The sequence below is a fragment of the Colletotrichum aenigma genome (genome assembly GCF_013390185.1).
Source record: "Colletotrichum aenigma strain Cg56 chromosome Unknown KSG_Cg56_contig07, whole genome shotgun sequence".
Taxonomy (NCBI): Eukaryota; Fungi; Ascomycota; class Sordariomycetes; order Glomerellales; family Glomerellaceae; genus Colletotrichum; species Colletotrichum aenigma.
Window position 1 is genome coordinate 2,755,877 of NW_023500913.1, and position 27,066 is coordinate 2,782,942.

At 51.6% G+C, this 27,066-nt stretch overlaps 9 protein-coding genes across 9 annotated transcripts; 2 read left to right on the forward strand and 7 right to left on the reverse strand.

Moving 5' to 3' along the window:
* Positions 1-320: 320 nt before the first annotated feature.
* Positions 321-1,526, reverse strand: plyF-0 (putative pectate lyase F; the record flags this gene model as incomplete). Its single annotated transcript, XM_037326259.1, has 5 exons — positions 321-717; positions 770-808; positions 865-870; positions 923-1,052; positions 1,106-1,526. The coding sequence occupies 5 exons, from the start codon at positions 1,524-1,526 to the stop codon at positions 321-323; spliced, it is 993 nt and encodes a 330-aa protein (XP_037174820.1).
* A 1,958-nt stretch (positions 1,527-3,484) lies between these two features.
* Positions 3,485-3,985, forward strand: CGCA056_v011013 (uncharacterized protein; the record flags this gene model as incomplete). Its single annotated transcript, XM_037326260.1, has 1 exon — positions 3,485-3,985. One exon carries the CDS (start codon positions 3,485-3,487, stop codon positions 3,983-3,985), a length of 501 nt encoding a protein of 166 aa, XP_037174821.1.
* Positions 3,986-4,273: 288 nt separating this feature from the next.
* On the reverse strand, positions 4,274-5,523 carry CGCA056_v011014 (uncharacterized protein; the record flags this gene model as incomplete). The annotated part of the gene is made up of 5 exons (XM_037326261.1): positions 4,274-4,797; positions 4,844-5,014; positions 5,071-5,257; positions 5,309-5,394; positions 5,457-5,523. The coding sequence occupies 5 exons, from the start codon at positions 5,521-5,523 to the stop codon at positions 4,274-4,276; spliced, it is 1,035 nt and encodes a 344-aa protein (XP_037174826.1).
* A 4,299-nt stretch (positions 5,524-9,822) lies between these two features.
* Positions 9,823-10,709, reverse strand: xynB-0 (Endo-1,4-beta-xylanase B; the record flags this gene model as incomplete). The annotated part of the gene is made up of 2 exons (XM_037326262.1): positions 9,823-10,510; positions 10,597-10,709. 2 exons carry the CDS (start codon positions 10,707-10,709, stop codon positions 9,823-9,825), a joined length of 801 nt encoding a protein of 266 aa, XP_037174857.1.
* A 507-nt stretch (positions 10,710-11,216) lies between these two features.
* On the reverse strand, positions 11,217-11,954 carry CGCA056_v011016 (uncharacterized protein; the record flags this gene model as incomplete). Its single annotated transcript, XM_037326263.1, has 1 exon — positions 11,217-11,954. One exon carries the CDS (start codon positions 11,952-11,954, stop codon positions 11,217-11,219), a length of 738 nt encoding a protein of 245 aa, XP_037174824.1.
* A 1,567-nt stretch (positions 11,955-13,521) lies between these two features.
* Positions 13,522-14,814, reverse strand: CGCA056_v011017 (uncharacterized protein; the record flags this gene model as incomplete). The annotated part of the gene is made up of 1 exon (XM_037326264.1): positions 13,522-14,814. The coding sequence occupies one exon, from the start codon at positions 14,812-14,814 to the stop codon at positions 13,522-13,524; it is 1,293 nt and encodes a 430-aa protein (XP_037174825.1).
* A 2,336-nt stretch (positions 14,815-17,150) lies between these two features.
* Positions 17,151-18,770, reverse strand: CGCA056_v011018 (Acylcarnitine hydrolase; the record flags this gene model as incomplete). Its single annotated transcript, XM_037326265.1, has 1 exon — positions 17,151-18,770. One exon carries the CDS (start codon positions 18,768-18,770, stop codon positions 17,151-17,153), a length of 1,620 nt encoding a protein of 539 aa, XP_037174818.1.
* An 839-nt stretch (positions 18,771-19,609) lies between these two features.
* On the forward strand, positions 19,610-20,608 carry ilvE-0 (putative branched-chain-amino-acid aminotransferase; the record flags this gene model as incomplete). The annotated part of the gene is made up of 1 exon (XM_037326266.1): positions 19,610-20,608. One exon carries the CDS (start codon positions 19,610-19,612, stop codon positions 20,606-20,608), a length of 999 nt encoding a protein of 332 aa, XP_037174819.1.
* Positions 20,609-21,942: 1,334 nt separating this feature from the next.
* Positions 21,943-24,626, reverse strand: CGCA056_v011020 (uncharacterized protein; the record flags this gene model as incomplete). The annotated part of the gene is made up of 2 exons (XM_037326267.1): positions 21,943-24,488; positions 24,542-24,626. The coding sequence occupies 2 exons, from the start codon at positions 24,624-24,626 to the stop codon at positions 21,943-21,945; spliced, it is 2,631 nt and encodes an 876-aa protein (XP_037175375.1).
* Positions 24,627-27,066: the final 2,440 nt, after the last annotated feature.

Here is a 27,066-nt window from a genome sequence, read left to right on the forward strand (position 1 = left end):
CACGTCCAATAATGACTTAAAACAGGCCGGAAAGTACTTAAGGGTAGGTCGATCACATTTATAACCCCGAATAGTGAGTGCCATTTGGACATGTAGCGCCAGGGCCTTCCGAAACACAGTTCATACTTGGCATCACGCCATCAGGAATTGAGGATACGTGCGAGATGTAACTCATGTCGGTATTTGAATGTTATGTACAAAGCGCAAATATTTGCAGTGAAGAGTGCTAAATAAGAATGAGAGTCGACCTCTTGATTGGCCCGAAGCCTCGTCAAGCCTTCCCCTTGTACCAAGGCTATCAGTGTGTTAATACCATCCTCTCAACAGGCGGTAGTAAAGCCAGTAGCCTTGCAGTAGGTGCCATCAGGGCCAGATCCAATCTTGGGAGGCTCAGCGCCGGAGTTGTTGCCCGTGTATCTGTCGCAGATCTTGTTGTCATCCTGGCAAGAGTTGGTCACAACGCAGGTGTCGCCGTAGTTGGTGTTAATTCCGCAAAGCACGCCGCCGTCGACAGCAATTACGTTGTCCATAATGATGTGACGGGCACCGCCATTTCCACTGCAGTTGCCGCAGCTTCGGACAACCTTGCCGTAGTCGTTGGCGTAGAACTTGGAAATGCTGACGGTTCCGAAGCCGTTGAACTGGACGATCTTGTCGGAAGCCTTGAAGGCACCGCCGCCGATGACGTAGGAGGTTCCGCTGGACTGCTTGAGGGTACTGAAACATGTCAGTATGAGAGACTCTCTGCCTGGCATACATCGTTACTCACAGAGCATCTTCACAAACATCAGACCACCAAACGTTGTTACTATTAATGTGTCAGTTGAAATCTCAAAGGGGAGAAAGTTGGTGCCGAAGGCTTACAGAGTGCTGTCGATGGTTAGCAAAAGGCCAAATCTCGTGATAGTTTATGGTTACTTACCAGGTTCCCTTGCAGTGAACACCCTCAGCTTGGTCAGGTCCAATGATGACGTTGGCGAGCGTAGCTCCGGCCTCTAGGACGAACATGGCATCGGCCTCGCCGGTCTCAGTTTGCTCCTGGCAGACTCGAGCTGGAAACGGTCAGCATATCGTCCTATTCCTAACCAAAGATGAGGGATCTTACGGCTTCGGTCAAACTTCTTCATTCCACCGTCGTAGGTCTGTCCAGCCGAGACGGTAATAGCCTTGCTGGTGGACGTAGCGCCCTTGGAAGCAGGCAGAGTCGTCGTCACACCAGCTGGCGTAGTGATAGCGCCACCGCTACCTGCGGTCGTGGTGGTCTTGAGCGTGGTCGTCGGCGAGCTGCCGCCAGCACCGCTGTAGTTGCAGGTGCACTCCGCAGAGATCTGGGACGGCTTGTTGGAGCAGTTGGTAGCCCAGGCGGGGAGGCCCGTGGTGGCGGTGACGGTGCTCTTGGTGAAGGTTGCGCAGAAGGCAGAAGCGGTGGCTGACTGGGACTTGATGAAGCTGGCACACGAGTTGGTGTCGGCGTTCAAGCAGCCCAGGACTGCCGGGAGAAGGGCAAGGATGTAGTATTGCTGCATCTTGGCAAATAGTCCAAGGACAAGTTCGTGGAAGTCTTGGCTTTGAAGATCTGGGGAGAAAGCTTGTCGATCTTAGCTGGCAATGGGATATAGTGCAGTACTTATAGTTTCACAACGGCTCCTTATTTCAACCTTATTCATGATGTCCACGGTTGGATTGCCCCTGAGACACGCAGGGTCTTTCGGTATCTTCAGCCTCACAATCACTGACTGAAGGAAATTGTTTCGCCGTTTCGATTTCCACCAGTGGCAGAAGATCGAGCATGGCTCAGATTAGATGGTCTGGAAACAGCTTGTAATTCGGGACCATGCTCTCTTTCATTCGGTGTCGATATCACATCTATTTTCCCTAGTTTGATGCAGGGGGCCATCACCAGATGATTTGCAGCTCTACCCCACAGATCCGAACTAGTCACAGCTAATTAAGAAGTTTGAAAGCTTATACGGATGTGCCTGGTGATCGTAGTTGCGGCGATGGCCACGTGGGAAAGAAATGCGCCGGGAGACACCGATTTGTGGAAAAAGAAGAATCAAAGTCTGCAGCCACTCCGTGCAGTCAAGGAATGTGGGAATGTCCTACCTTCCGTATGAAGATAAACAAAAAAGAATACTTTATTTCTTTTGTCCAAAATATGACTGGCCTAGGTACCACGTCCGTTACTCCCTTGAGAGATAACATTCAACCGACTCAAGGACTACACATGAGGTTCGGAAGTCATCGGCAATAGCTAGCACGGAGTAAATATCAGCGTTACTTGCGGGTAGTCATGCCCAGGCAGTCTGGTCACATCTCAGTCTCGAACGCGTCATGAGCAATCTGGAATCATCCAGCCAGTGGATGGATTTGCGTTGTCGATGGCACGTAGACGACCAAAGTCCCAATTGCCACCAATGGCGGCAGCCATCTTGGCCAGGATTCAGCCACCCCCGGATTACCCCCGCCACCATGAGCACTTGGGCGCGGGGTTCAGAGCTCCGAAAGTGGTGAGATCCGATAGCGGCGTTGCACTTCATCAGAGACTTCCCGTTATGCATCACGGTGTCTAAAGAAGCTTATCTCTACGCAGACAGTCACCTCTCGGCGAATGGTCCGACATGCTCGGCGTGTCGCTATCGCCAACCGCCCAAAGCAGCGTGACTACATGAGCCAAGCCACAGGAGGCTCGCTTGAACGTGCGACTGGCATGGCGACTGGCGTTCAAAACTCCGGCTGGCTATAGCACCTGAAATAGAGCTTCGTGTGGGTGATGATGTATGGTTTAGTTATGCTTCTGGGTGTAAATGGAGCTTGAGGAAAGCTGTTCATGATGCCTGAGACGCTCTCGTAGTCCCCTTCGAAAGCCTCCGATAAACCCTAAGCCCCATCGACTCTTCTATCGACACAAGACTGGACTCAACTGTTGTGCAGGATATGTCTCATCGTGGTTGATTCAGTCCAATTCATATTTTTGCAAGCCTGGAGGTGATACTCTCCATTGCGTCCTCTAGTGGTGACACAAAAGTTCTTTTCCTGCTCTCTTAGCGGCTGCACCCTCGGTAATGGCATGTACGCCAAGGGACAGGCGCTGCAGAATCTCCAGATACACTGGACATGTATGTTGGTTCGCGTGTGGTACACGTCAATCCAAACCAGGGTTTGACAAATCAATGATCACCTTTGATAGCAGCAGGCTGCCAAGTTCCGCCAATCCCTGGTCTCGTATCGTCAACGAGACCTTAGCCAATTGGAAAATATGTTGAACATCATGCGATTCTGTAACCATACTCCATAAAAGTCCCAATTATTGCTGACAACCGTCACATATCATCTCCTCGGTACGTCGATGCTTCAACTGGTTTTTTTTTTTTTTTTTTTTTTTTTTTTAACTCCTAGCCTTCTCCCTGAATTTTCTTTTTCTCAACTTCCCATTGCTCTCCAAAACACCTTCCACGACAGCTTCTCATTTCAATACCCCGAGATGGCACACGTATCACCAGAGGTTGCTCTCGCAATCTCCCGCCAGAAAGCCCGCTATGCCAGATACGCCGACACGAAGCAGTGGGACAAGTTCGACAAGGAGATCGGTCTTCCGACGGCGCAATACGTCTATTGTGGCACAGACGGCCAGCCCGTAGTTTTGGGAACCCAAAAGTGTGTGTTCGCATCGCCGGGAGCATGCGCGGCTTGGTTTGGTAACTTCTTTTCGTACCTCGAAACTCTGCACAACATCGGAATCGGCGATTTTGAGCAAATAGCTCCCGATCAGGTCAAGGCGGTGTTCGGATTTGAAGATCAGCTGTTCTCGAAACAGTTGGGATCGTGGGCAGGACTCCGGGGTGGCGGCTTTTACTACGAGACTTGGAAGTTGGTTGATGGCGAGTGGTACATTCAAGATTTGAGGATGGAGCGGACGTATCAGCAGGCGACATTCCTCTTTAAAGTCGGACTGGTTGGCGCAAGCTTGCTGGGCTTCATCTAAAACCCCATGCAAGAGCATTCCTCGGACAGAATATTACAGGAAATGATCACTACCATCATTCGGCTGGTCTCGATCACTACTTCTGGTGGCTAATGGGTTCCTGGCGCGCTATTTACATGTATTGGGCGGTAAAGGTTTTGGCCATGGAGGCATGCGAAATACACAGCGTTACTCAACAATCGTCACCTCGTGTCTTTTTGCTTCTTTGGCCTTTGAATCAGATTCATCGGCCTTTGGTTCATGAATATTTATATCGTCAAATACGTTATACGGGAAATTGAGAACGATTTATCCTCTCCAGATACTCTCTTCACTTTCACTTCCTGGAGAGTGTGGCGTGCTTTGAATCACGGTCTTGGTCGTGTGCTCTCCTCCGATTCGCTCCAAATCGTAAGCTTGTTGGTCTTCGCGATCTCCTGACTTCGAGTTATTCGACTTGTTCGAGTTATATCCGGATCTATCTTGGCTGTGGTATAGATATCCTGTCTTCTTGTTTCGATTGACAGCGTCTCGAAGGGCTCGTGGGGTGAAAAGGGGCTTGAGGGCGGGGACGCTGGCACAGATAATGCCGATATTGATCTCTAGCATGGACCAGACATTGACGAGAATGCTCTCTTGGAACAGATCTTTGGCAAGGGTGTAGGTGTATATGGTATGAAGTCGGATTATTGATGTTATCGTGGCGAATGCGCCAACACCGAAGATGATGGCTAGGGCGATTTTCTCTCGGCGTGGACGCAGAATACCGGAGAGGGTCTTTATTGGGAGGATGAGAATCCATATATCAGTGAGGATATTGAAGCCGGATGTGACTGTCATGTTAGTAAGGAAATAGCTGGGCAAATGAAATTGACATACAGTAGAAGAATGCAGTAGTGTTGATGCACATCCCGTCAGCAGTCCCTGTAAGATCCCACTGCTTTGACAGAGGTTGGCATTGTGACAGTGTGACGCCGATGCAAATTATGAAGAATAGAGCGTGGAACGCGATGGTGCAGATGCACAGTATGTTGAATGACCTCGACACAGCTTGAAGGACGAGTCAGCTGATGCGTTCCAAAAACAGACAGTCTCCATACACATACCAAACCTGAGATACATGCACAAAATTGAGATCTTGATGGCTGATATGCAGACATAATATGTGGCCTCAATCGCGAGGGTGGTCTTCAGGAGGTTCGTCATATTGTCGAACGAAAGTTGGCTTGAAGCAAAGCCTATGTGGTTGGCCTTTCCCACGAATACCTCCGCGAGATACCCTAGCGTGAAGACCTGGCTTTGCTGTCAGCATTGAAGTACTTGGAGAATAGGAAGGACACTAACCAGGGCAAATATTATGAAGTAATCATCGAGGCCAGGTTTTCGAATTAGAACGGTTCGGACAAATGTGCGTGCTATTACTACTATGGCTATTGGTTTTTAGATCAGCAGGCTGTTTCTTGAAGGTGATGGACTGTGAGGCAAGACTTACTTGAAAGCGCTGTGAAGAAACATGACGTGATAACGAGGCTATTTTGCCTCTCTTGGTCGGAAGCCATTTCTTCTAGGCGTAACACGATGCACCTTCTCAAGCCGATCTCGTTATCGTCATCCGTACGTCCGGCAACGACCTCTTCGCTGACGTCTCGATATATGTCGTCCTCCTTTGATATATGTGGATCCTGGACGATGTTGCTCTGACGCGCGCTGGGGCGGGCAGCAACATGCTTTCGACGCAATAGTAGGGCTGAATATGGAGGGACTAGGCCGAGCACTTGATTAACGAGAGGGAAAGAACCTTCTTTTAAAACACCATCGACAAACATGGAGACATAGATGAGATGGGACATGGGGTCCAAGGACCCCCGGCCGGCATGCGACGTGGGAGGGATGGACGGGTCCATGATGCATAAGCACAGACGAACAAGCCGCGTCCAGGGTGATGTGGAAACGAGCTCAATGTGGTGATGATGGCTCAATCTCCTTTACGCGAGCCTTGCTTGCCCGCCTTTGGGCCTCTGGGCATCGTCTCCATCAGAGTGCATTCAGTCACATGTACCTACATGCTACGGGACAGCCTACGCATATGCACGATCCCTTCCATGCTGCAAGAGACATGCAAGGCCTAGCGTCATGTCCACACTTGAGGACGGTCTCTGCACCTTGTCAAAATCGGGGGTTCTTCACCGAGTCTAGTGCCCGGGGGGACCTGCAGCAGTCCACGGAGCTTTAACTGAGGGCGGACATGGTCTGACAGAAAACCGTCCAATGAGGCTCGAGTAGCAGGCCAAAGACCAAATGCTCGGCAGCGAAGGCGTTGAGAATGTCCGTCCGTCGCCTAGGTGTTGCGTCTCTAGCCCCCTTCTTCGCTTGTTCCATTGTGTGTTCCAGACGAGACGCCGGGCTTGGACCTGATAGGAAGAACGGCAGAAGGATCAGGTACGGGAGGGAATGGAAGATGAGCAGACGTAAGATGGTGTGATGAAGTTCATCTCGCCTCTCCGGGACCCGAGGCGCGGGTTGTTTGGAGATGGTAGTTGGCGTTGAACTTTATCGGCTTCTGGTAAAGCGTAAACTAGATCCGAATGATGACGGCTAGCTGGACTCGACGCTACTGCTGGCGATGGCGCCGCCTCAACGGCCAGATGTTGCCAAAGGCGGGTAAGCTCGAGAAGTTGGGGTCGTTTTGGGGTCGTAAGCGAGGTGGTAGAACTGCGCCGTGCGACCGCCAACCTTCCAACACGACGTGACGGGACGGCTTGACACAGCCTAAAACGTTTAGAATTCTCCAGCACGCCGCTCCAGTACCTATCCCGAATCCATGGTTTTCACCCGTGTGTGGCTGCCGTGCCGTGGCGCGAAGGTTAAGGGAACCTTGGCTTATGAGACAATGATCTGATGTGATTGAGCTTTGAGTTCGTCGGCACATCGAAGAGGCCTAGGACCAGCTTTTCGGCCTCCTCGGGCTGCCGGTTCCCCTGAATGAAGTGTACACATCACACTCAACAATTGAGATGAATGCTCGGTCTCGTTGATTGTCTACAACAGACTGGGCTTGGCTTTCTGGGAGGCTGCAAGAAAGACGTCTTCCGCCTACAGCGCGCGGAATAAGATGGGCAAGACAGCGGAATGAAACCCTTCGCTGAGCCATGATTCAGCCCGCTGCTGGTGAAAACAAGGCATAGTAGCTATCGGGTATTGAACGGCTCAGTTCACAATCAGCCTGAGTGGAATATGGGAGCAGTGGGCGTTGGTGACGCTAGAGCTCATCCTACCCGACCATTGGTGACATCAAAGATGGTGGGCAGAAAACCCCCGGCCATCTCGGTTCCACAGCGTTGCTAGGATAGGCACTCCTCGCCTGGCTCCCTCGGAAGCTCTCCCTCCTGCATGCTCACTCGCAGTCACTGCAGCAGGCCCTGGTACACTCCTTCGAATTCCTCCAGGCGGCCAAAGCGTTAAGCGGAATTGGTCTGCGGTGGGAAAGCTCCTTTTCCGCAGTTCGATGAAGAGCTGCAAGAGGGGAAATGACGATAGTGACAAACAAACGTCGCCGTCCAGCCACATATGGGGCCCGTCGCTGGTCACCTCTCAGGTCTCTATCGACGATCTGATCACGTAAATTGTCTGTGGGCGGCCAGCGTATGTACCCCTGAGGTTGCATGATCTGCGGCAAGTCCTGAATCCCCCGTTCGCCCACATGGACTCACGCAGGGCTCTCGTGGCTTTGTCCTCCCCAGTCGTCGATAGAAAATCTCCCTGTTCGAGTGTTTCTAGAGTTCATTTCTCGCAGCGCCAAACCTGCAGAAGAAAATCTTTCCTTTGGAGGAAGGTCAGACTTGATACGCATCGGAGCCTCCCACGTCCCGGTGTTGCCAACCCTCGTCATGAAAAGGCAGGAAATCCCCGGATGGTTGAGTACTCGCATACGCTCAGACCATGATCAACATCTGCAGCAAGGCACCCTCGGTGACTGCCACGTTCACCAGCTCTCGCACCCTCTGCAAAATGGCTATCATTGAACTGTCAAGAAGCCTATCGCGCGAGAATTGTGCCAGGATTTGGTCGGTGGACAGTTGCCCCTATGGCTCCGCCCGTCCATTGACTGTTAGCGTTCCGGGGGTTTTCCACAATATGACCTAACTTTATTGCCCTTAAGCCTCCGCAACGAAGCTCTCGCGAGTCATGAATGACAGCTGTTACAGCCCTACAGACCCGCCGCCAGTGAGCCGCTGAAGAAGACCTGATTCAGGATCTTCAACTGTAGGTAGGTACGATTATGGATAAGCACTTTACAACATCAGACGCAAGCAGAGCTCGCGACGAGTGGGAGCGACTTGCTGCATAGCCGGTGTTCAGGTGCAGTACGAAACTTACTCTTCTTTCAACCACATTCACTCGCAGGCCTCAGAGCTCCTACATAGAGGCATCTGTGCGTTTGGACTCTCGGTTAACAGGCGATAAGATCCTAAATGCGACCACGGACAATATCTCAGGAGCCCCCTATGATTCGTCTTCAGAACATACCAGATTAAAAACAAAAATGTCACTCAACTGTCATTCTTCGCCCCGACCGGTGTCGAGAGGTACCATCGGCCCAAAATGAGCCGTCTTCACTGCCCTGCGGCCCCAATCTGAAGGGGTAATTAGATCGTCGCCTCCGCGACCGCTGTTCGGTCGTAACGCTTTGGCCATATGCACACGCAAGAACTGATGAAAGGCCCTGTACAGAACTGCAGGATCTTCAGTACCATTCAACATATTGAGTCACCAGGCTTTGGTTCGGTGGATACGCAGTCCAAGCTCCCATGAAGTCCAAAATCTTCAAGTCGGTAATCTACTCCCACATACCGTGATCTTGGCTCAGTCGGCGCCCTCCTGAAAGCGTCTCGCGGACTCAGCGTCAAAGTCATGGCTAAGTATTGAAATTGAAGTTTCCATGTTCGTTGACCTCGGAACCGCCCCTCTCTTGGCTTTAGAATGTCTGCGATCGGACTTGCTGTGGTATTGCGTTCCTTGGCTGTTCCCATGACAGATCACAGCACGCTCAAAACAAATTCTTAGTCTGCGACGAAGATGCCCCAAAGGTTGACCGATTCTTCTGCACCCTGGGAGATGTACGGAGTGCTGCAAAGTACGTACGCAAGCCGCAATTTCTGCACTGTAATGATTATCGCCAGTAATTTGAGAACTGGACAGTAGACTTGAGGATTGTTGAATAAAGTTACTCTGGTATCACTTCAAATGCCGTTACACCTTTCCAATACCCTCGCACTCGACGTTCGTATGCAAGTCTCTTAGGAGAATATCCAACATCCTAAGATTTCAGAAGAAAATTTAGGAACTTGAACGACGAAGACGTCTGTTCGCCCCTTTCTACGACGAGCTTCCGATGCCCTCGCAACTTGGGAGCTGTGGAGTCCGAAATTTTCAACGGATCTGGAAGGGTGGCCGAGTTGGTTATGGCGCCAGGTTAAGGTCAGCTTAACATCTGTTTCCTGGTGGGGCAACCCGCGCGAGTTCGAGTCTCGTCCCTTTCAAATTTACCTTTTGCCTGCCTGTCTTAATTATCTACACAGCTGGCCGTTAAGATTTATTGGCTTTTGGCTCTGCGAGTAGTTGCTCCAGATTTTTGATGTCGCGTTGACTGGGTTACTACAGATGTAATTCCTAAATTACAGGACTGCCTAGTGTAGCCTGCGACGTTGTGTTTGATCATTCACTTGCCAGCTCGAACGTGAGTTTCTATGCCATTTCCGATATCTACAATCTCTGTCTGTTTTGACATTGTTCCCGTTAACGTGCTTCGTCCAAATTTAATCCCCAATCAAGTAGACAGAGCCCTTTTCTCAGCCTACTCAAATCGAGTATTTCAGGAACCGAGCAAGTTCCGGCGTCCAGCTCCTCTTGGGATCATCTAGCGCCAAGCCCAGTCCATGAGATCCATCCGGAAGAATAAGCACTTGAGTCGGCCTCTTGAAGTTTGTCATAGCCTCAACAAAGAGCAAGGTATTCTGCACAGGGACGGTGGCATCGTTGAAAGTATGGAACAGAAACGTGGGCGGCGTCGTCGCGGAGACGAGGTTCTGCGCCGACAGGTTGTGCTGCATCTCGGCAGTCGCGTTTGCGCCGATGAGATTATCCCGAGAACCTTTGTGCGTGTAGTTACCCTCAAGGGTGATAACGGGGTAGGCGAGGATTCCAAAGTCGAGGCTGGCTACGGGGTTGGTAAGCGTCACTGCGGAGAGATGACCGCCAGCTGAGAAACCCCAGATGCCCAGCTTAGTGGTGCGATTCTGCTCGCGGATGTAGGCTAAGGCCTCAAGCGCTTCATCCTGAGGCTTTGGGTAGATTGGCGCAGTCGTGTTCGCCGCCGTAGTGTAGTCGAGAACCCATGCGTCGATACCCAGACTGTTGAGAAACGTTGCCGGTATGTATCCCTCTTTAGATATAGACACATGGGTGTATCCGCCACCAGGGCACACAAGAACACCTGTGCCTGTTGAGTTGGCTGCAGGGAAGTAGGTGATTTGCGCCGTGTCGAGTCTGCATAAGCCATCAGTTCAAAGACCCATAGGTCGGCTCACCATCGTAGCCTCAACTCAACTACCGGAACGCCTAGGTAATCTTACCTCTTCACCACTCGATTGGCATGTTCCAAATTGCCGGTGCTGTCCATCTCAGACACGACAGCAACAACGCCGCCGAGCAGAAGACTCAGAGAGCACGCTAATACAGACTTCATTTTTTCTCGTAAGACTACTTGACTTGGGATGGATAGACTACTCACATAAGACAGCCAAGACTGTCAAAGATAAATTCCGTCTAGTGGTACTTATAACGAGCCGAAGCAAGATCGACTTGTTGCGACAACCCCGCGGCTTGAATCATGTACCTCGCGTCGCGCAGTGAAATTTCACTCTGGGTGTTTACCCCGCCAAAGTGCGCCCCCATTTGTCCGGCATCCGGGTTCTTCTTCCTGCAATTCGTCGTATAGAAACACCGAGATACCGTTGCATCAACACCGACATACTCAAAGTCCACCAATCAGATTGTTGCACCAACATTCGAGTCATGTCACCACAGCTCTTCAGAAGGCTCAGATGGGATTTCAGATGCTGATCGAATTTTCAATGAAGACTAAGATATTTTTACGCATATGCTGTATGTGAAGCTTGTGCTGAAAAATGTAGAAACAATTCTAGAGACTTGAGTACGGACAAAAGAGAGGAAAACATAGGCTATGATCGAACTAAAGGGGAACCTCCTTAAAGAAGTCGAAAGCCTTCTCGATATCCATCGTCACATCGTGTCCTTTGGCACCGCAAGTGTCTCTAACCATAGATGCCCACGCATCGGAGCCCTTGCCAGAGCTGACCACCTTGCCAACAGACTTAGCAATGCTCTTGACAACCTTGGAGACGGGACCACCACCGGGAATGAGGTAGCTACCCTTCTCAAGAACCTTCTTGATGGAAAAGAGCCAGACGCTGCAAATGATGGCACCACTGTTCTCCAGGCCTTCAGAGATCTTCTGAGCCAGGTCATCCGGGATAGTGATGCAAGTGCATTCACCCCCATAGGTGAACAGCTCGCCATCGGGGTTGGGCAAGAGAGGGTATCCGGGCTTCGTCTTGCCTTTGGCCTTGTTCTCCCAGACGTGGCCACTAGAGCAAGCAGCGCTGTAATCACCGGTGGCTCGAATGCAGTACTCGCGGCAAGGCCAGTTCAGGTCACGGTCGGTTGGCTTGGCATAGGCGCGGCACATGCCTTCTTCGGCCATGAGCTCGGTCTGGCGGTGGTAATCTTTCCATTCCTGATCCTTGTCGCGGCGGTCAATAGAAGAGGCGGCCGGGTTGGGAATCCAAGAACCGCCCTCGCGAACGACGACTCCGTTCTCGGCGTATTGGCGGGGGACTGAAGCGCCATTGACTCTCATGGAGGCGGCAGCCAGGGTAAGGAGGGTGGCAATGTTCTTAAAAGAGACCATTTTGATGAGGTGAAATCGATGCTTTGTTGGTGAACAAGATGTAAGTTCCAGGAAATGGTGATGAGATTGCAGATGAAGCTGGTGTGGTTGTTGGGTTGCTGAATTGAGCTGTGTGTGCTGAGATAGTGGTTTTTGTCACTAGAACCCTCGGGATCTTCAGACTTTTATAACTCAGGATTTCTATCAGCATCTAGGCTCGAGGCTATTCTTAGAGTTTCAGGCACCCAGCATTTGATGGGAGACTAGCAAGCTTGGCTTCAACCTCGCACTCAGCGGAGACTATGCCGGTGAAGCTATTTCGAAGCGATACTTACAGTACTTCTTCTTTTTTTTACAGGCACAGCCAGTATCTTTAGTGTGTGTTCGGCAGTGGGCCGCAGTGGGCAGAGTCCGAGGGGGATCGAAGGGCAGTGTATGCAGGCACATCTGTGCTAAGGTTGGCGGCCCGCCGAAATAGCGTTCTCTGGTATGCACAGTTTTCCGAGGGGACCAATAAAAGCCTAGATTGTAGAGAAAGAAGGCTGCCTAGATCATTGCTTGCCAAGGTTCAGGCCGGCAAAATATCCGAATTGGCATCAATCTCACAGACTGCGTAAACGGGCTGTTTCAAGCGCGATATCTCATCGGCAGATAGTAGCCCCACATTATGATAATTGTTTTTGGAGATGCCTTTTCTATGGTGGTTATCAGGGAAACATAGGATACCTTTGCTGAATCTTTGAAATTTGTTCATGAAAGACTTGAGGGCCAAGCATTTCCTGCTGAGCGGCTAAGGGCTAAGGGAACATCAGCTGCGGCTCATGCACAGGTAAATAATCTCAGTTTTGGTCATAAGTGTCAACATCGAAAGATACTCAACCTTCATTCCATGATAATCATTGAGGCTAGAATAGGTGATGACCCGTTAAGCGCTGGTTCTTGGGCTGAAGGAGTTGCCAAGGTCGCTTAAGAAAAGCGCTGGAGGCGGAGCTCCTTCGGCGCAGTACAAGCCCCCTCTTGGAAGCTTAACCGAGAACAACGGTAAAAGATGGTGCCTGATTGCAGGTACGAATTTAGAATGGGCCGGCGCATCATGGCTGAGTTCTCGCATCCCTAAAAATCAATGTCTTCAGCTGAGACAGCAAATCGCCAACGACTTAGAAACAACAGCGATGCTGCAATTATCTCCTCAAGAGTCATTTTAGTTTGCGCTGTAAGACGATTCATCAATGTGCAAGGTCGCAGACCTTTGAACAAATTTGGGTTCCTTGCAGATATTCCGCTACAACCAGATTTAGAAGACTTCAAGAAGCAAAATATCGAAGCTTATGCTTCTGCAACCATAACACGATGTCCTAAGTACCATTTATTTATTTGATCAAGCAGACGCTGTATACCTTCATACCCGTGAACACCTTTTTCGCTTTCATACTGTCTCCCACTCATCCCAATTTTCACCCTGCCCGGGGTATCTATCATGTAATAACTGTCAAACCATTTGCTGTACCTATACATCAACGCCGACCTTGCTTGACCCCAAATTTCAAACGCCAAAAAATTCCAAGCAACAAACCACCCCAGCAGCCTCTTATCCAATGTGACATTTTGTGACAGGAACGCCCAGTATGCCTGTCAGTCCGAAGATCTGACCCATCAACTCCTTCGCCCCAACTCTCAATTCACTTATGACGGCTCTCCCGAGGGAAACATTCCAGCCCAGAAGAGCTGTGGTGATAGCATTGAAACCGCTCTTGACTTTGACGGGTTCCATAGACGCCCACACCATCTCATCATCGTCCATCAAAGGAGGGAAGACTCTTGACAGCTCCCGTACGTCTGCAGCCGAAGCAGGAGATGCCGCGCCAGCAACGGTCCAGTAGAACCTGCTTGCCGGCTCAAATCCTTGGAAGAAAGCCACGTCAAACTCCTCCGGATTCCCGCTGGCGATGCGCACAAACTCAACGTACGACTTCGTCAGGCGCAGGGCATCGTTGGCACGACAGTCGCGCAGCTGCGGGGTATCGGCAACCCATAGTGGTGTGAAGTGGTACGGGTGCTCGGGCTCACGAGCGTTGCCAAGGTCCCCGATCTTCCAGCACCTGGGGTCAACCTCAGATGCCACGAAGATGTTGTCCATCTTGATGTCGTCGTGACAGAGATTGTGAGCTTGGTGAAGGTAATCTAGGGCGGATAGGAGAGCATCGAATGATGAACGGAACATCATGTCGACCTCAAGATATGTGAGCCGCTTCTCCGAGGTGCGTAACTTCTTTGCCAGCTTGGCGAGGGTGCCGGCCTTGAGAAATGGTGTGACAAGGTGCCACTTGGGTGGCTGTGAAGGGTTCGTAGGGGCGAGAAAGTAGTCCTTGACCGGAACAAAGAAGTCCCTGTACATATCTTCGTTTGGTGGTGTTGTGATGTCCTCATGGCCTCCCATGATGAGACTGGCTGGGATCTCTGTAGGCCACCTCCCCAATCCATCATCCGTGTCTGATATGCAGTTACGGAAAGGACTGCTCGCCTCGTTGTAGACCTTAATGACAGAACCGTTGAAGATGAAAGCTTCTCCCTCCCGGCCACCTCCCAGCCTCTTCCATTGCGGCCTGTTCTCGAGCAGGGCCATGCGCTCAGGGTTGGATAAGTGAGACTCCGCCTCCCATCCTGAAGTACTGAGTGTTGCCTCATCATAGTCCGATGGCATGGTGAACTGCGTGGCTGAGTACTTGGCGCGCACAGAGTCTCGATAGCGAACATGAAGATCGAGAAAATGATAGGTGGTGAAAAGGGCCGCGATGGCCATGAAACGAAAGGCAAACCGTGCCAAGAAGCCAGTTAGACCACGACGGCGAGTACCTCGAGGACTCCAATTTCGGCGCTTCATATTCAATGACATTTGCGTAATGCTTCAGTCAAGATAATCAATCGATAAAACTTGGCAGAAAGAAAGTGGGTTTTCGTTCTTCTAATAAGTGCGTACGCCAAGAGAACCGTACGCTGTCAATAGCTTGCGGCTCTCGACCCCCCTGTATAGATCTAGTCGTTTGATAAACCGAACCTACAAACAAATGGGTGTGGAGGGAGGACAAGCTGTGGTGCCGCGTCTTGTCAGCCGCTGACGGAATGCCACGTTGTCCAGCCATCCCCGTCGATGAAGCCGGCTGGCCACCCACCCTCTAGGCTTACAGGCACATTTTTGCCCGGCGGCTGAAACGTCGTTCGGGCGTGTTTCCCACTTGGATTGGCAGAAATTACATAGCTAAGAGAATGACTGGGGTGGATATGATCTTGACAGAGGTTCCGCTCACAGGGCAGACCTTGAGACACGGAGGGTCTTGGCGGATATGTGCCCCATGCTCAAGCAAGCCATCTGCTTCGCCATCACGCGCCTCTGGATTTTAAGGTATAGAGAACCACAAACTTCCCAGTTGAGGATTGGGGCCGGTAAAGTGGAATGTTGTCTCTTGTATTACCATGTGAAGTCGATCTAGGGGCTGACGGCACTTGTCGCCAATGAGCTGACTTGGGGATACAGTGATTCTGCCGAGAAGAGAGTGTAAGGTCGCGTGAGACAGGGGTAGAGAAAAACGGGAGGGACGGCGGACAAGAAATTGGTTAGGCTCTTGTCTAGGGTGGAATCAATGCAGACTTTAGGCGTACGTGGCCGAACAATGACCTCAGTCCATTGAACAGAAAGACAAATCATTCACTTGGATGCAAGCGAAGTCAGACTAAGGTGCTTTGGCTTGAGACCAAGTCGCAGATCTGATAATACACAACTAGCCCACCATCTTTTAGAAAGATGGTGGCTTGGGGGCGGTTCGCCTCTAGTTAGTTGCCGGGCAAAAGTGATGTCATGGATCCCCCGGCTTCTCCAAATTCACATTCTCTCCCCATGATTATAACTGCCCCCCTGTCAGCCACTGTTTATTTCTATTTCTAACGACATCTCGGCATCTGCCGAATCTGCCGGTGGGTCTTCGCACCCGCTTCGGGGCATTCTGGTGCTTCTGCCGGAATTACTTCATGCTGCGCATCTTCCCCCCTTGCAGTTCCCCTCCTCGCATTCCGAATCGTCGGGCTTGCCGCCAAGGCCTCTTCAAGTCCTCTCAGAATGCGAGAGTCGTCCTATTAAGTGAATTGAGCTCTTCATGCAGTTGTCAGCCTCACTACGGCGTGGCATCGAGAAATTCCCAGCGTGTTTCGACTCGGACGGAACCCGCAAAGGGGCATCCTACCCGTCGGCATTTCCGCGTCTTTCGGCAGTTACTTCAGCAAACGCGGGCAAGAATTCAAGGGAAATCAAGCAACATACTAATGATTTAACTATCTCGGAACTCAATTGCGTATTTCAATGAGGTTCAGTAGCTTAGTCACAAGATACGCCCAGTCCTGAACGCGGACTGGTCAGCCCACAGACAACGTGCTTGATGCCCACAGACACCCGCATATCAATGCCAAGAAGTTAAGACGACAGACGAGAGGTGGCAAGGCGAACTGGATTCGAGGCTGTTTGGGCTGGCATATGCAAAAGACCGGACGTAGTTCAGCTGTCCTAATAGTTCCCGTGTTACCCGATAAAAACGGGTGGTTGTGTGCTCAGTCCCACGGCCTAACTGTTACAGTCTTTCCGGCGTCATCTTCATCACATACCCGTTTTGTGTTCATGCCAGCACATTTAGCATCTGCAATCAAATGAAGGAACGGTTATCGCTGGGGATGATCGTAGGCAACAGAGCCGTTTATTTCAATTTCTGAACGGTAGGGATTGCACATGATACTGTGACAGGAAGGCTTAACTCTCTGCGACACCATCGGCGCAAGAGAGGTTATTCTTCAGTCACGGCTATCAGCCTTCAACTCTCACTCGTTCCGCCAGTTGCCGGCTGAAAAGTTGCGGATGACTCGGAAGCAGCGCACTCTCAGAGCCAACGGTTGGCTGTAAGGCGATCATGGTTGATCCATCATTATTCTAAAGTTCCCTTCTTCCTAACATCCGCCTGTTAATCAGTCGAGACGTGTCACAGAGACTTTCGACTGTATGGGGGGGGGGGGGGGGGGGTGGTGTAATCAGATATCAATTATAAGGTAGCTCGGTGGGTTACGGAAAGCCTCATTCGTTTTTTCTCTTTTCTGGAGTTTGCTACCGACCTATCTGACATAACCAATACATACAGAGTACAGTCGGAGAGTTGAACCGCTTGGATCTAGCGTCTGAACTCAAACAGCAAACCCATTCCTTGCACATTCTTCACGCATGGCCTCGGCTGTAATTACCTGCTCGACCTTGTGCCCAGCAGCCCACTTAATCAATCGCGACTGATTCAGCTGCGCAGTCGCTGCCGGCCAATCGGCCCCTCTCAATCCATTCTCTGGATCAATGGCGAATTGAAGATACAAGTCTTGCATCCGCTCGCTCACTCTCTGTTCAAAATCCGTTGACGGCCCGTCAATGTCGTGAGTGCCAAAAATCAGGGGGAGCTCAGCTGTATGATAGGCGCCTAACCATGGCAGTGGCGATATGTTGGTGAAGTTGCCGGCATAGAGGTATTGATATGTTGTCGCTCCAGCTTCAGACCGAAGCCGCACTTCCTCCAACGCGGTGCATTGCAGGTTGAGCGCGAAGCCCTGTGCGACTTTGGCGAAGTCGCTTGGCAACTCGGTTGCAGTGTTGGTGCCTGTGAAGTTGTAAGGGACCACTGCAGCCCCTTCGTTTGTGTTGGTCCCGATCAATAGGGGTATTTGGGTTGGAAACTTGGAGCCGTTTTTGCCGATTCTCTCAGTATAGTTGCTGAAGATGGTCATGTTGTCGGCGAACGCTCCAAATGCGACAGCATCATCGGCGGCGCCACCTTCTCCAATACCTGCCTGAAGGTACGTCTTGATCTTGGACGCAGGGACCTGGCGCATACACTTGAGCTCCACAGCAGCTGACAAGTGGCCACACCCAAGCCGGTCCGCAACAAATGAGAAAGTAGTATGGTTGTTTGGGTCGACCAAGACACTAGGGATAGCCACCGCGTTCCCAGAATCCGCGATGACTCCTTTGACGATCGGATCATGGGGCCAAGCGAACAAGTACCCATCTACTGAGTACGCTCCCGCGCTCTCACCCCATAGCGTGATACGACTGGGGTCGCCGCCAAAGTTGGCAATGTTGGCGTGAACCCATTCAATTGCAACGCGTTGGTCAAGGAAAGGCAGGTCAAAGTTGTTATTCGTCTCAGCTAGTCCTGCCGCGTTTGGGAGACCGAGGAGGTTGAGGCGGTATTGGACCTGAACGACAATATGTTTCTGACTTCGCTGAATCCATTTCGGCGCAAGCTGGAAGGGAACGTTGATTCCGCCGAAGCTGTACCCGCCGCCGTGAACCCAGACAATCACCGGCAAAGCCTTGCCTTTGGCTGAAGATTGAGAAGGAGAATTGTTCTTGGTCGTCTTTGCCGGGGCGAAAATTGACAACCGTAAACAGTCTTCGGTGGTATTCGAAAAGTCGTTTCGCTGGAATGCTGCAGCAGTGACTGGGCCATCCGTCACAGTACCGCGGAGGTAAGGCGCAACATACTGAAAGCAGCCAGCTGGAAGATTTGTCGCTCTGATAACTTTGTCGCCCGGGTAACTCTTCGCTCGAGGTGGCGCAAATCGGAGATCTCCAACTGGGCTTTCGGCGTAGGGAATGTCAAGAAAAGAAGCAACGTCGGGCTGCGAATCAGAGAAGTACGGAGCGAAGATGCCAGAGCTTGTGTTTACAGAGGTTTTCAGCGAGCTTTGACTAGCTTTCGGTGCTGCTGCCACCTCCCATGCAGTAAGTAGAAGTGAGAGGTAAGTTGCCGATCTCATTGTGACTCAGGACTGAGATGAGCAATCGTCGATGTCAGTAACACCTTCTAATATCTCTCATTTCACAACCAATACGCCCTTCTTATACTTCGCATTTTTGACGCCTACTCTATTTACTATCATAAAAAGTTCTTTCGCTGCCATGCACGGTTTGCGGTCGGTCATGTTGATTGTCCGCGATCCCCCCGACTGTCTCTTAACTCCGCTATGTCCACGTGCACTTCTCAATACCTAGCCGTCGAAAATCGACTCGAACTAGTTTAGTCTAGTAAGCATGCGCATAGAATAACGACAGAATCATCTTTCCTATCCAGAAGGATTGCTTTCCTGGCTTCAACGAGGGACCGCTTAATAATGAATAGTCCGTAAATCCGCAGGCTCCTTGACCAGCGGTCCCGACGCGGCAAATGACAGGATCACCCCGAAATAATTGTCAGCAGTATCGCTTACTCGGTCAACGTTTCCCTCCGCTGCACTGCTGCTAAACTTTGGGTAGCCTGTAGATGCAACTTGATAACTTCTAAGTCGTAGTTTAGGTTAAACTATGGGCTTCATGGAAGCGCGGACCTCGGGCTCCGTCCCCGCAAAGCACATGCTTGCATGGGAGGGAAATCATCCAATGTAGTCACTTTCCCTCCCTACACTTCCTTATCTATTGACGTAAGGTCGTAATCTCCAATCTGTTGGGATAGTTAGCTAGAGAAAACCAACGTTAATTCCAACGACACGGCCGGAGAAGTCGGGATTTCGTCACTGGCCTTCTAGTTCATCATCCTTAACGCCAACCACGAGCATCAGATCATCATATTTATCAACCCCAGATTCGGCAAAATTTCAAAATGACTTCCATGGGAAAGGTGTTCGCCGGCTACCACCAACGGCAGGCTGTGCTCGCGCAGAGCACCAGCCCTTATGCCAGAGGCATCGCCTGGGTGGAAGGAAGTCTGGTTCCAATCGCCGAAGCCCGCATCCCTCTGCAAGATCAGGGCTTTCTGAGGAGCGATCTTACCTACGATGTGCCCTCGGTTTGGGACGGTCGCTTCTTTCGTCTCGAGGACCACCTTGATCGACTCGACGCCAGCTGTAGCAAGCTGAGATTGAAGCTGCCTCTTTCTCGTGACCAGATCAGGAAGACTCTCATTGATATGGTGGTCAAAACGGGTATCGAAGACGCATTTGTCGAACTCATCGTCACTCGCGGTCTTCAGAGCGTCATGTTCGCACGCGCTGAAGAAGTTGCCAAGGACAATAGGCTCTATATGCTGGTCCTTCCATTCATATGGGTCATGCCGCCCTCGATCCAACCTCATGGTGGCAACGCCATCATCGCGCGGACGGTCCGAAGAGTGCCTCCAGGGGCTATAGACCCGCGCGTCAAGAACTTGCAATGGGGTGATTTCACTAGGGGCATGCTCGAGGCATCCGACCGCGGCGCAACATACCCCTTTCTCACGGATGGAGATGGCAACTTGACTGAGGGGTCAGGCTTCAACATAATCTTGATCAAAGACGGGACGCTGTACACACCCGACCGCGGGGTTCTCGAAGGCGTCACGCGCAAAAGCGTCATTGATGTAGCACGAGCCAATAATATCCCTGTTCGCGTTGAGGTCGTCCCGGTTGAGATGGCGTACCGGGCGGATGAGGTACTAATGTGTACCACAGCGGGAGGCATTATGCCGATAACGAGTTTGGATGGGAAGCCCGTAAATAATGGGCGGGTTGGCTCTATGACAAAGAAGATATGGGATGGATACTGGGCCATGCACTATGACGCAGCCTACAGTTTTGAGGTAGAGTATGGCAAAGAGCGACAATTACTGGCCAAACTTTCTTGAACATCAGAATTGTCCAGGTTTATGTAACGGCTACAATTAGTAATTCCAATTTCTGCACCTAAGAATTCTCCAGTTCAAAAGAAAAATGAAAGAAAGGAAAGAGAAATTTACGAACGAAAATTTTCCACGACAGAAATCCCCACTTGCAACAGCACTCTTTCTGTTGTATGCCTTCTCGAAAAGACGAAGTGAATCTGTCTACCCCTAACCCTGCAACCATAATTTATTTCTTAGTGTGGCAATTATGTCGTCTTAGGGCCGGGTAAGCTGTTTGAATGTCATGAAAGTTTGAAAAATGCATCTGGAAGCTTGGAGGTTCTGATCTTCTGAATTGAAAGTCGTAGACTCTGCCCTTTTAGATAGACCCTGCTGTGAAAGTTTGGGTTTGACTTGGAGCAACGGCCGTGAAAGTGTTAGGTAGAAATGCTGAGAGTTATGATTTGGGAATGTGGCAAATACCCAATATGTTACATTCCAGAAATCTCAGACATGGTCGAGTCGAAACTCTGGCCTGGCGAATGAACCGCTTCGAAGACGTCACAGTCGAAAATACATTGGCCCCTCAACTACCGGCAGAAAGGCTGCACATGCAGAACGGGAAGGAAACCTGTCTGGACCATCCATACCGATGATCGACGGTTCGCCCTTCCTCGACCAGACGGCAATCATTTCATTATGTATCACTTTGGTCGGTTTTGCGACCACTTGTCCTTCTATGGGTATCTGTCTCCCAATGCCAGCAGGCATTCTAGATCCATACAGTCATACTCCATTCCGAGGTCTATCTACAACTTCAGATCCACCTCCGCTATACGTCGTTTCCTCGGAAGTATTGGCCACCCTCTCATCCACAGGCTTCTCTCTCATCTCCGCGTCCATCTTACTCTCAACCCAAGAAGACTTCTTATCCTCCAACACCCCGACAGTGAAATGCCTCCTCTGATCCGCTTCCCTGCTGAACCACCCCAGCCGAAACCACAAACCCTTCAGCATCTCATGGAGATCGGCGGTTGAGACTCTTTCCGACTGCGACGGTACATGATCCACCGAATTCGACTCCCGCAACAAACTCGTCATCGCACCAATGCTCCCAAACCCGTCCGGCGCAAGCCCCTTCACATCCATCGCAAGCCAATCTCTCTTGACCCCATACATCCTCATCACCCTCGATAGTAGCGTCCACAAGATGCCCGAAGCGACTAGACCAAGTATTCCGATAATGACATACGTGACCGTCGCATTCTGCATCAGCCTCCGCTGGCCCCCATCAGTCACAAGAGCCTCCACAGCCGGCAGGCCCTCGGCCGGGAACGGGGTGGTCCTGGAATCTTGCCCTACTCCCAGCCGGTTTTCCAGATTCGCCAGCTGCGCACTCGCGAATCCCAAGTTCGTATGCAGCCCCTCCAGAACCGCAGCAGGTCAAAGTCGTACTTATCGTAGTTCCACTGGCCCCAGACATATGTTTGCTGCATTATAGGGCGGAGAAGATCATTGGCATCTGTAATGTTCAGTTGGCAGGGCTGGTTCATGTCGTAAAGATTGCCAGGGGATGCCAGGATGTCGGCAAAGCTAGACTTGCCGCTGTGCGCGCCTGTTTGGTTGCGGCCGAAGATGAATAGGTGGCCCAGGTTGTCCGTGTAGCCGGTAGGGCATTTCTCCTTTATGAGCATCGGGCCCTGGTACACCGTTTCGGATGTGTTTTTCGAGATTTGTTCCGTGTAGTTCATCACCGTGACGTTGAACCGGGCCTCGGGCAACCGCTGGCAGCTTGAGACCAGCTTCGCGGCGAGCACTTTGAACTGTATCGTCACCTGTCTTGTGCTATTTGCGACGGGCAGCTGTGACATATCAAGCACGGGAAATGCCATGTCGGCATATGTGTTTTCCGGGTAAGTGAAGTTAGCTTCTCCGCGACGTGCCAACAGGCTCCGAATTTTCTCGCGGTTCTGTGCGGGTGAGTCTGTGTTGTTATCGATAAAAGTATCACCGAACCAACTTTGCTGTTGCAACTGCACTTCCACGGGGCTGGTTACTGTTTCGATTGAGAAGAGAACGGTAGCAAGTGTGGCTAGGAAGCCGCAAAAGACTACCGTAAGCTGGGACATGGTAATCGTCCAAAGCCTTTGCTGCGATGATTTCCAAAGCGCACGGAGCCCGAGCATGTCCAGCATGGAGAAGTCCAGTAACCGGGAGTCGCACGGCCCCGTAGAAAGGCTGTGAAGGGTAGACAAGCCCCTTAAAACAAAGTCGCACGAGCTGATGTACAAGGAGACGCCTAGCATGATCATCGATGGGAAGGAGGTCCACAACAGGTACCAGTATCCCCTCTCGTCGACTGTTGCTAGCCCATGGTGCGCCTCCGACTGCTGCAACGTCGAACCTAGGCCAATGAGAAGACCGCAGACGAAAATCGCGAATGCAATCTGTGCCCAGGGTCTCAACACAATCGGGTTGAAGGTACCATGGCTCCAGCTCTTATCATTGCTTTCATTCGGCTCCGTTTCTCGAAGCTCGGGATGGTCGCTGAGGAAGAGGAGATGACCCAAGACGGTAGCCGGATCTCGGTGCCATAATGTGGTATACCGCCGGGATCCAATCAAAGAGAGGCCGATGATGGCGGCTATCAGAGCGGAAAGAGCAAACATAGCCCAGCAGACTTGTGGGTTGAGCGCCAGTCTATTGATGACAACAAACATGTCCGCGACCGCGTCAGACTTGTCGTTGTTATTCTGTCGAAACAGGTAGTGCCCGACAAGAGGCCCGAGCCTCCTAGTCAAACTGATGGTACAATTGTACAGCAGTTCGGTTGTGTCCGAAAAGTTGGCTCGCTCTTCGCTGAACGAGAGCTCCCCTCTGACGGGGCCGTAGTTCAGCTGGAAGGCACCAATCTGAGGGCTGAAATCCCAACCTCCAGGAGTCGTCGGAATAGCCTTTCCCAATATGCCCCAAATGTCAGCTTCGATTGGGCGCTTTTCCTGGTTCCGTAAGACCGTAAGGTTCGGGCTGATTCCGTCATCGGTAACTTCGACTTTGGATATCCAAGCGGTGGGGGAGCACAGAATGGCATCTGCCTTTACAAGTTCCACGGGCCGGGACGAGTTGACGGATGCGCCCTTCACATACTGTCCTGCGAAATAGACAAATTGATCATACTGTTGTGGCAGTTTGGCACATGGGCGGGAATTTGGTGAGAGGTTTTTACTCAGCTGCCAGGAGTCATAGACCTTCACTGGCATTATCGACGTGTCTGGCATCTGGACCGTTTCTTGGGTGAATGAGACGTTGTTCTGACAGCCCTCGAACTGCAAAGAAACGTCGACCGAGTAGAACCTGCTCATGAGCTTTTTGGCCTCCGAAGCTGACCATCTTTTCGCCTTCAGACACTCCATACTCGCGAAGAAGGCGTCAACCTCGGCCTTGACAGGCGCGCTGGTGGTACCTCTTCTGCCCGTACCCGCCAGTGCGAATGTCTGGTAGGCAGCCTCCTGGGTGACGCCGGAAGGATAAGTCATGTTGAAGTTGTGTACAGCTCGAGCGGCATAGTAAGCGATGATTGCTTCACGCCCCGTGTCGGTGTCCCAGTTGAGGCTGAAGGAGTCTGCCAGTGCGATGCTGGTGGGCTCTGCCCGCTGGACAGGTGTGAGCTGTAACAGACCAGGGGCGAGCACGATCTCGGCCCTGATCAGCAGGGAGACCACCGAGACCAGGAGGACTAGCCAGTGTTTCCGGCGGAGGGATGCGTAGAGAACGGTGGGCATCAGCATGGATGTGTAGTCCAGGTCGTAGTCGGGAGACTGGCCGCGTCTGAGGGCGATCCAAGGCATGTATCTCATGGCTTGTAACTCGACCCGTGCCCAGAAGGCAGCGACTATCGTGAGAACTGTAGAATGGGTTGGTCTCTAATGTTTCTTCCATACAAGATTCAGGACTTACCGGCTGTTGGGCCGAACCGCCACACGTAGCCGTAATCCTGTCGAGTCTTTGCTATGCCATCGTGTTGTTGAGAGTACCACAGCATTGCTGGGAGGGCAACCGAAATGCACAAGAAAATTCCGGCGAACGATGCGAGGGAATGTGGCCGGAGCCACTGGGGTCGCCATTTTGCATGAGTCTGCTCCGTCACGGTTACTCTTCCTGCGCACTTGCTGGTATTCGGCGATGATGGAGAAGTTTCCGGAGTCAGGGCGCTGTATTGTGTAGAGCTCCTGTCCGGAACCGGCTTTCGAGCGATTCTGTGTTCTGGCCGAACATCGTCGGGCAGACCCCCTGCAGAGGCCATCTTCAACAAAGCTGTCGCGCAGAGGGCATGCAGGATTCTCGAGCCAACGTCACATTTCGATGGTAGCGGGCTTTCGCCTTTTCATCTTTATCAGCCCCGGCAACATCTCTAAATCCGAGGTAGCATTCCGTCCCTCTAACAGCAACGGCCCCACGAGCAAACTGCGCTCCAACCTTGTGTTGGAAGTTGTTGGCGGTTGTTAAGATCGAGATTAAGCGCCGCCGAGGGGTGCAATTGGGGGTTTGATTGGTCGCAACCCTGCACCCCAACGGGGACGATGGCTCAAAAGACTCAAACATTTCATCAGCCCCCCGGGAACAGTGCATTAGCGAGGTACAGTTCCAACAACTTTACAAGGGTCTGTAGTCGTGATCAACGCTGTTTGTCGCCCCGGCCTGGGTATTATGCTGGGGGCCGACGGATATGATGGTGATTCAATTACAAGGGATGCAGGGTAGGAATGAGGAGTTGATAAAGCTCATGGGTCTTTTGTGAAAATATACGCTATGCTATCTAACCCGGTGCCTGGTTCCTCGGAGGTCGTTCCGAAAGTGGGGCCGGTGTCCGTCGGGCTCTCAGGCCTGCTCTACGTAGCTATTATTGTCGCTGTTGTCGTCTTCTTCGTCGTGGTCCGTCCTTGTAGTCCAGTCAGGTCCTCGAGTCGATATATGCATCAGATTAGCCTGGCGTGCAGCTCATAGTCTCACTACCTTCATACTCATAAGCTACATCGTAGGCCTCGAGGGCTTCGGGTTGGGCAGCAGAGATCATGGTGACCATTAGCCGGGTCTTGTATCACATCTCCCATAACAGAAACTCTGGGCGCCGGCCCGGGATCTTCGATTTGATCTCGATAATCTGACCATCTCTAAGTTCATGGGTCGTGTTGTTGGCGACCTTGACAAGACAGATTTTGCGGTCGTAATCCCTCTCGAGTGGGTAGTGCCGCAGGAACTCCTCGGGATCCCTAGCCAAGTTCCCGTCCCATACCAACGCCCGCGCCCTCTCCTTGCCCAGTTTCTGTCTCGTGTCAGGCAGGAAGCGGAACCGCACGCGAAGAGAGTCTGCGGTTCGCTCAAGAGGCTCAAACGCGTACTGCGCGTTGTCCCATCTGTGCCGCGGACAAAGCCTCAGCACCATGTTACCCGCACCCTCGGAACCGATGTTGTAGAGCATTTCTCTGTACTTCTCCACGGTTTGGGGTCCCCAGATCGCTTCGCGGGACATTAAATGCTCCGAGACCCCCTTCAGAGCAGACATGTCGTATGCCTGCAAGTCCAGTGCCTTGCACGCGAACAAACTGTCGGGAGAGTCGTCAAGGAACATCGTGACACGCGCGTGCATGTCCTTCCAGGTGATCTTTCCACTACGCAAGTCCCCGAGCAGCGCTTCGAGCTGGTCGATAGGGGCGAGTTGGAAGACAGCCCAGAGGTGCGGTGTGACTCGGAAACGGTCGAGGGACATGTCAGACTCGTCGATCCAAAGCTTTTCCAGGATGCTCTGGATCTCCGCCAACAAAGGCAGCCGTCGGCCGGTCTGGTCGACGAACGGACTAGGGAGCGGATCGCGTTCGACCCAATTTGGGTCGTAGTTGCGGAACCACGATTGAGGCTCCATATTGTCGTCGAGCCTTCGCCAGGTGAGCGGAGTTTCATCATCCACATAGAACTCGCACTCACACCGGGCCTCGTTCTCGGCATCCTCGTACTCTAATCTCTCTAGCAAGGCATTTACCTCCTGGAGTCGTTTCTCGCGCGTCTCGTCGTCATGTTTCGGGTGCAGAAAGTGGCGGATAAACCTCTTTGGCACAGTCAGATCGAGACCGACTGTGGTGTCTTTTTCTATCATGTGGAGGATACCTTCGGCCATCATAATGTGCTCGGCGCCCGCGAGGCGTGAGGGGCACCAAGTATCGGGGAGGTATAGCTTGGGCCACTTGATGGAGGGTTTGGATGCTTCCATGATGAGTAGCGCAGAGGGTTACGGGAGTAGATGCGGGGTTCGAAATAATTATTTCGAGACGTAACAGAGATTCCGAAGTAAACAAGACACGAAGGAAAATATATGACGGAAGGAACGTTGGGAGATATATACGGTCTTCGCCAAAGTAGTTACAAAATTTTTAATATTGAGAACCTTGCAGGCAAGCGCCGACATAAATGGTCACTGGAGGAACCAG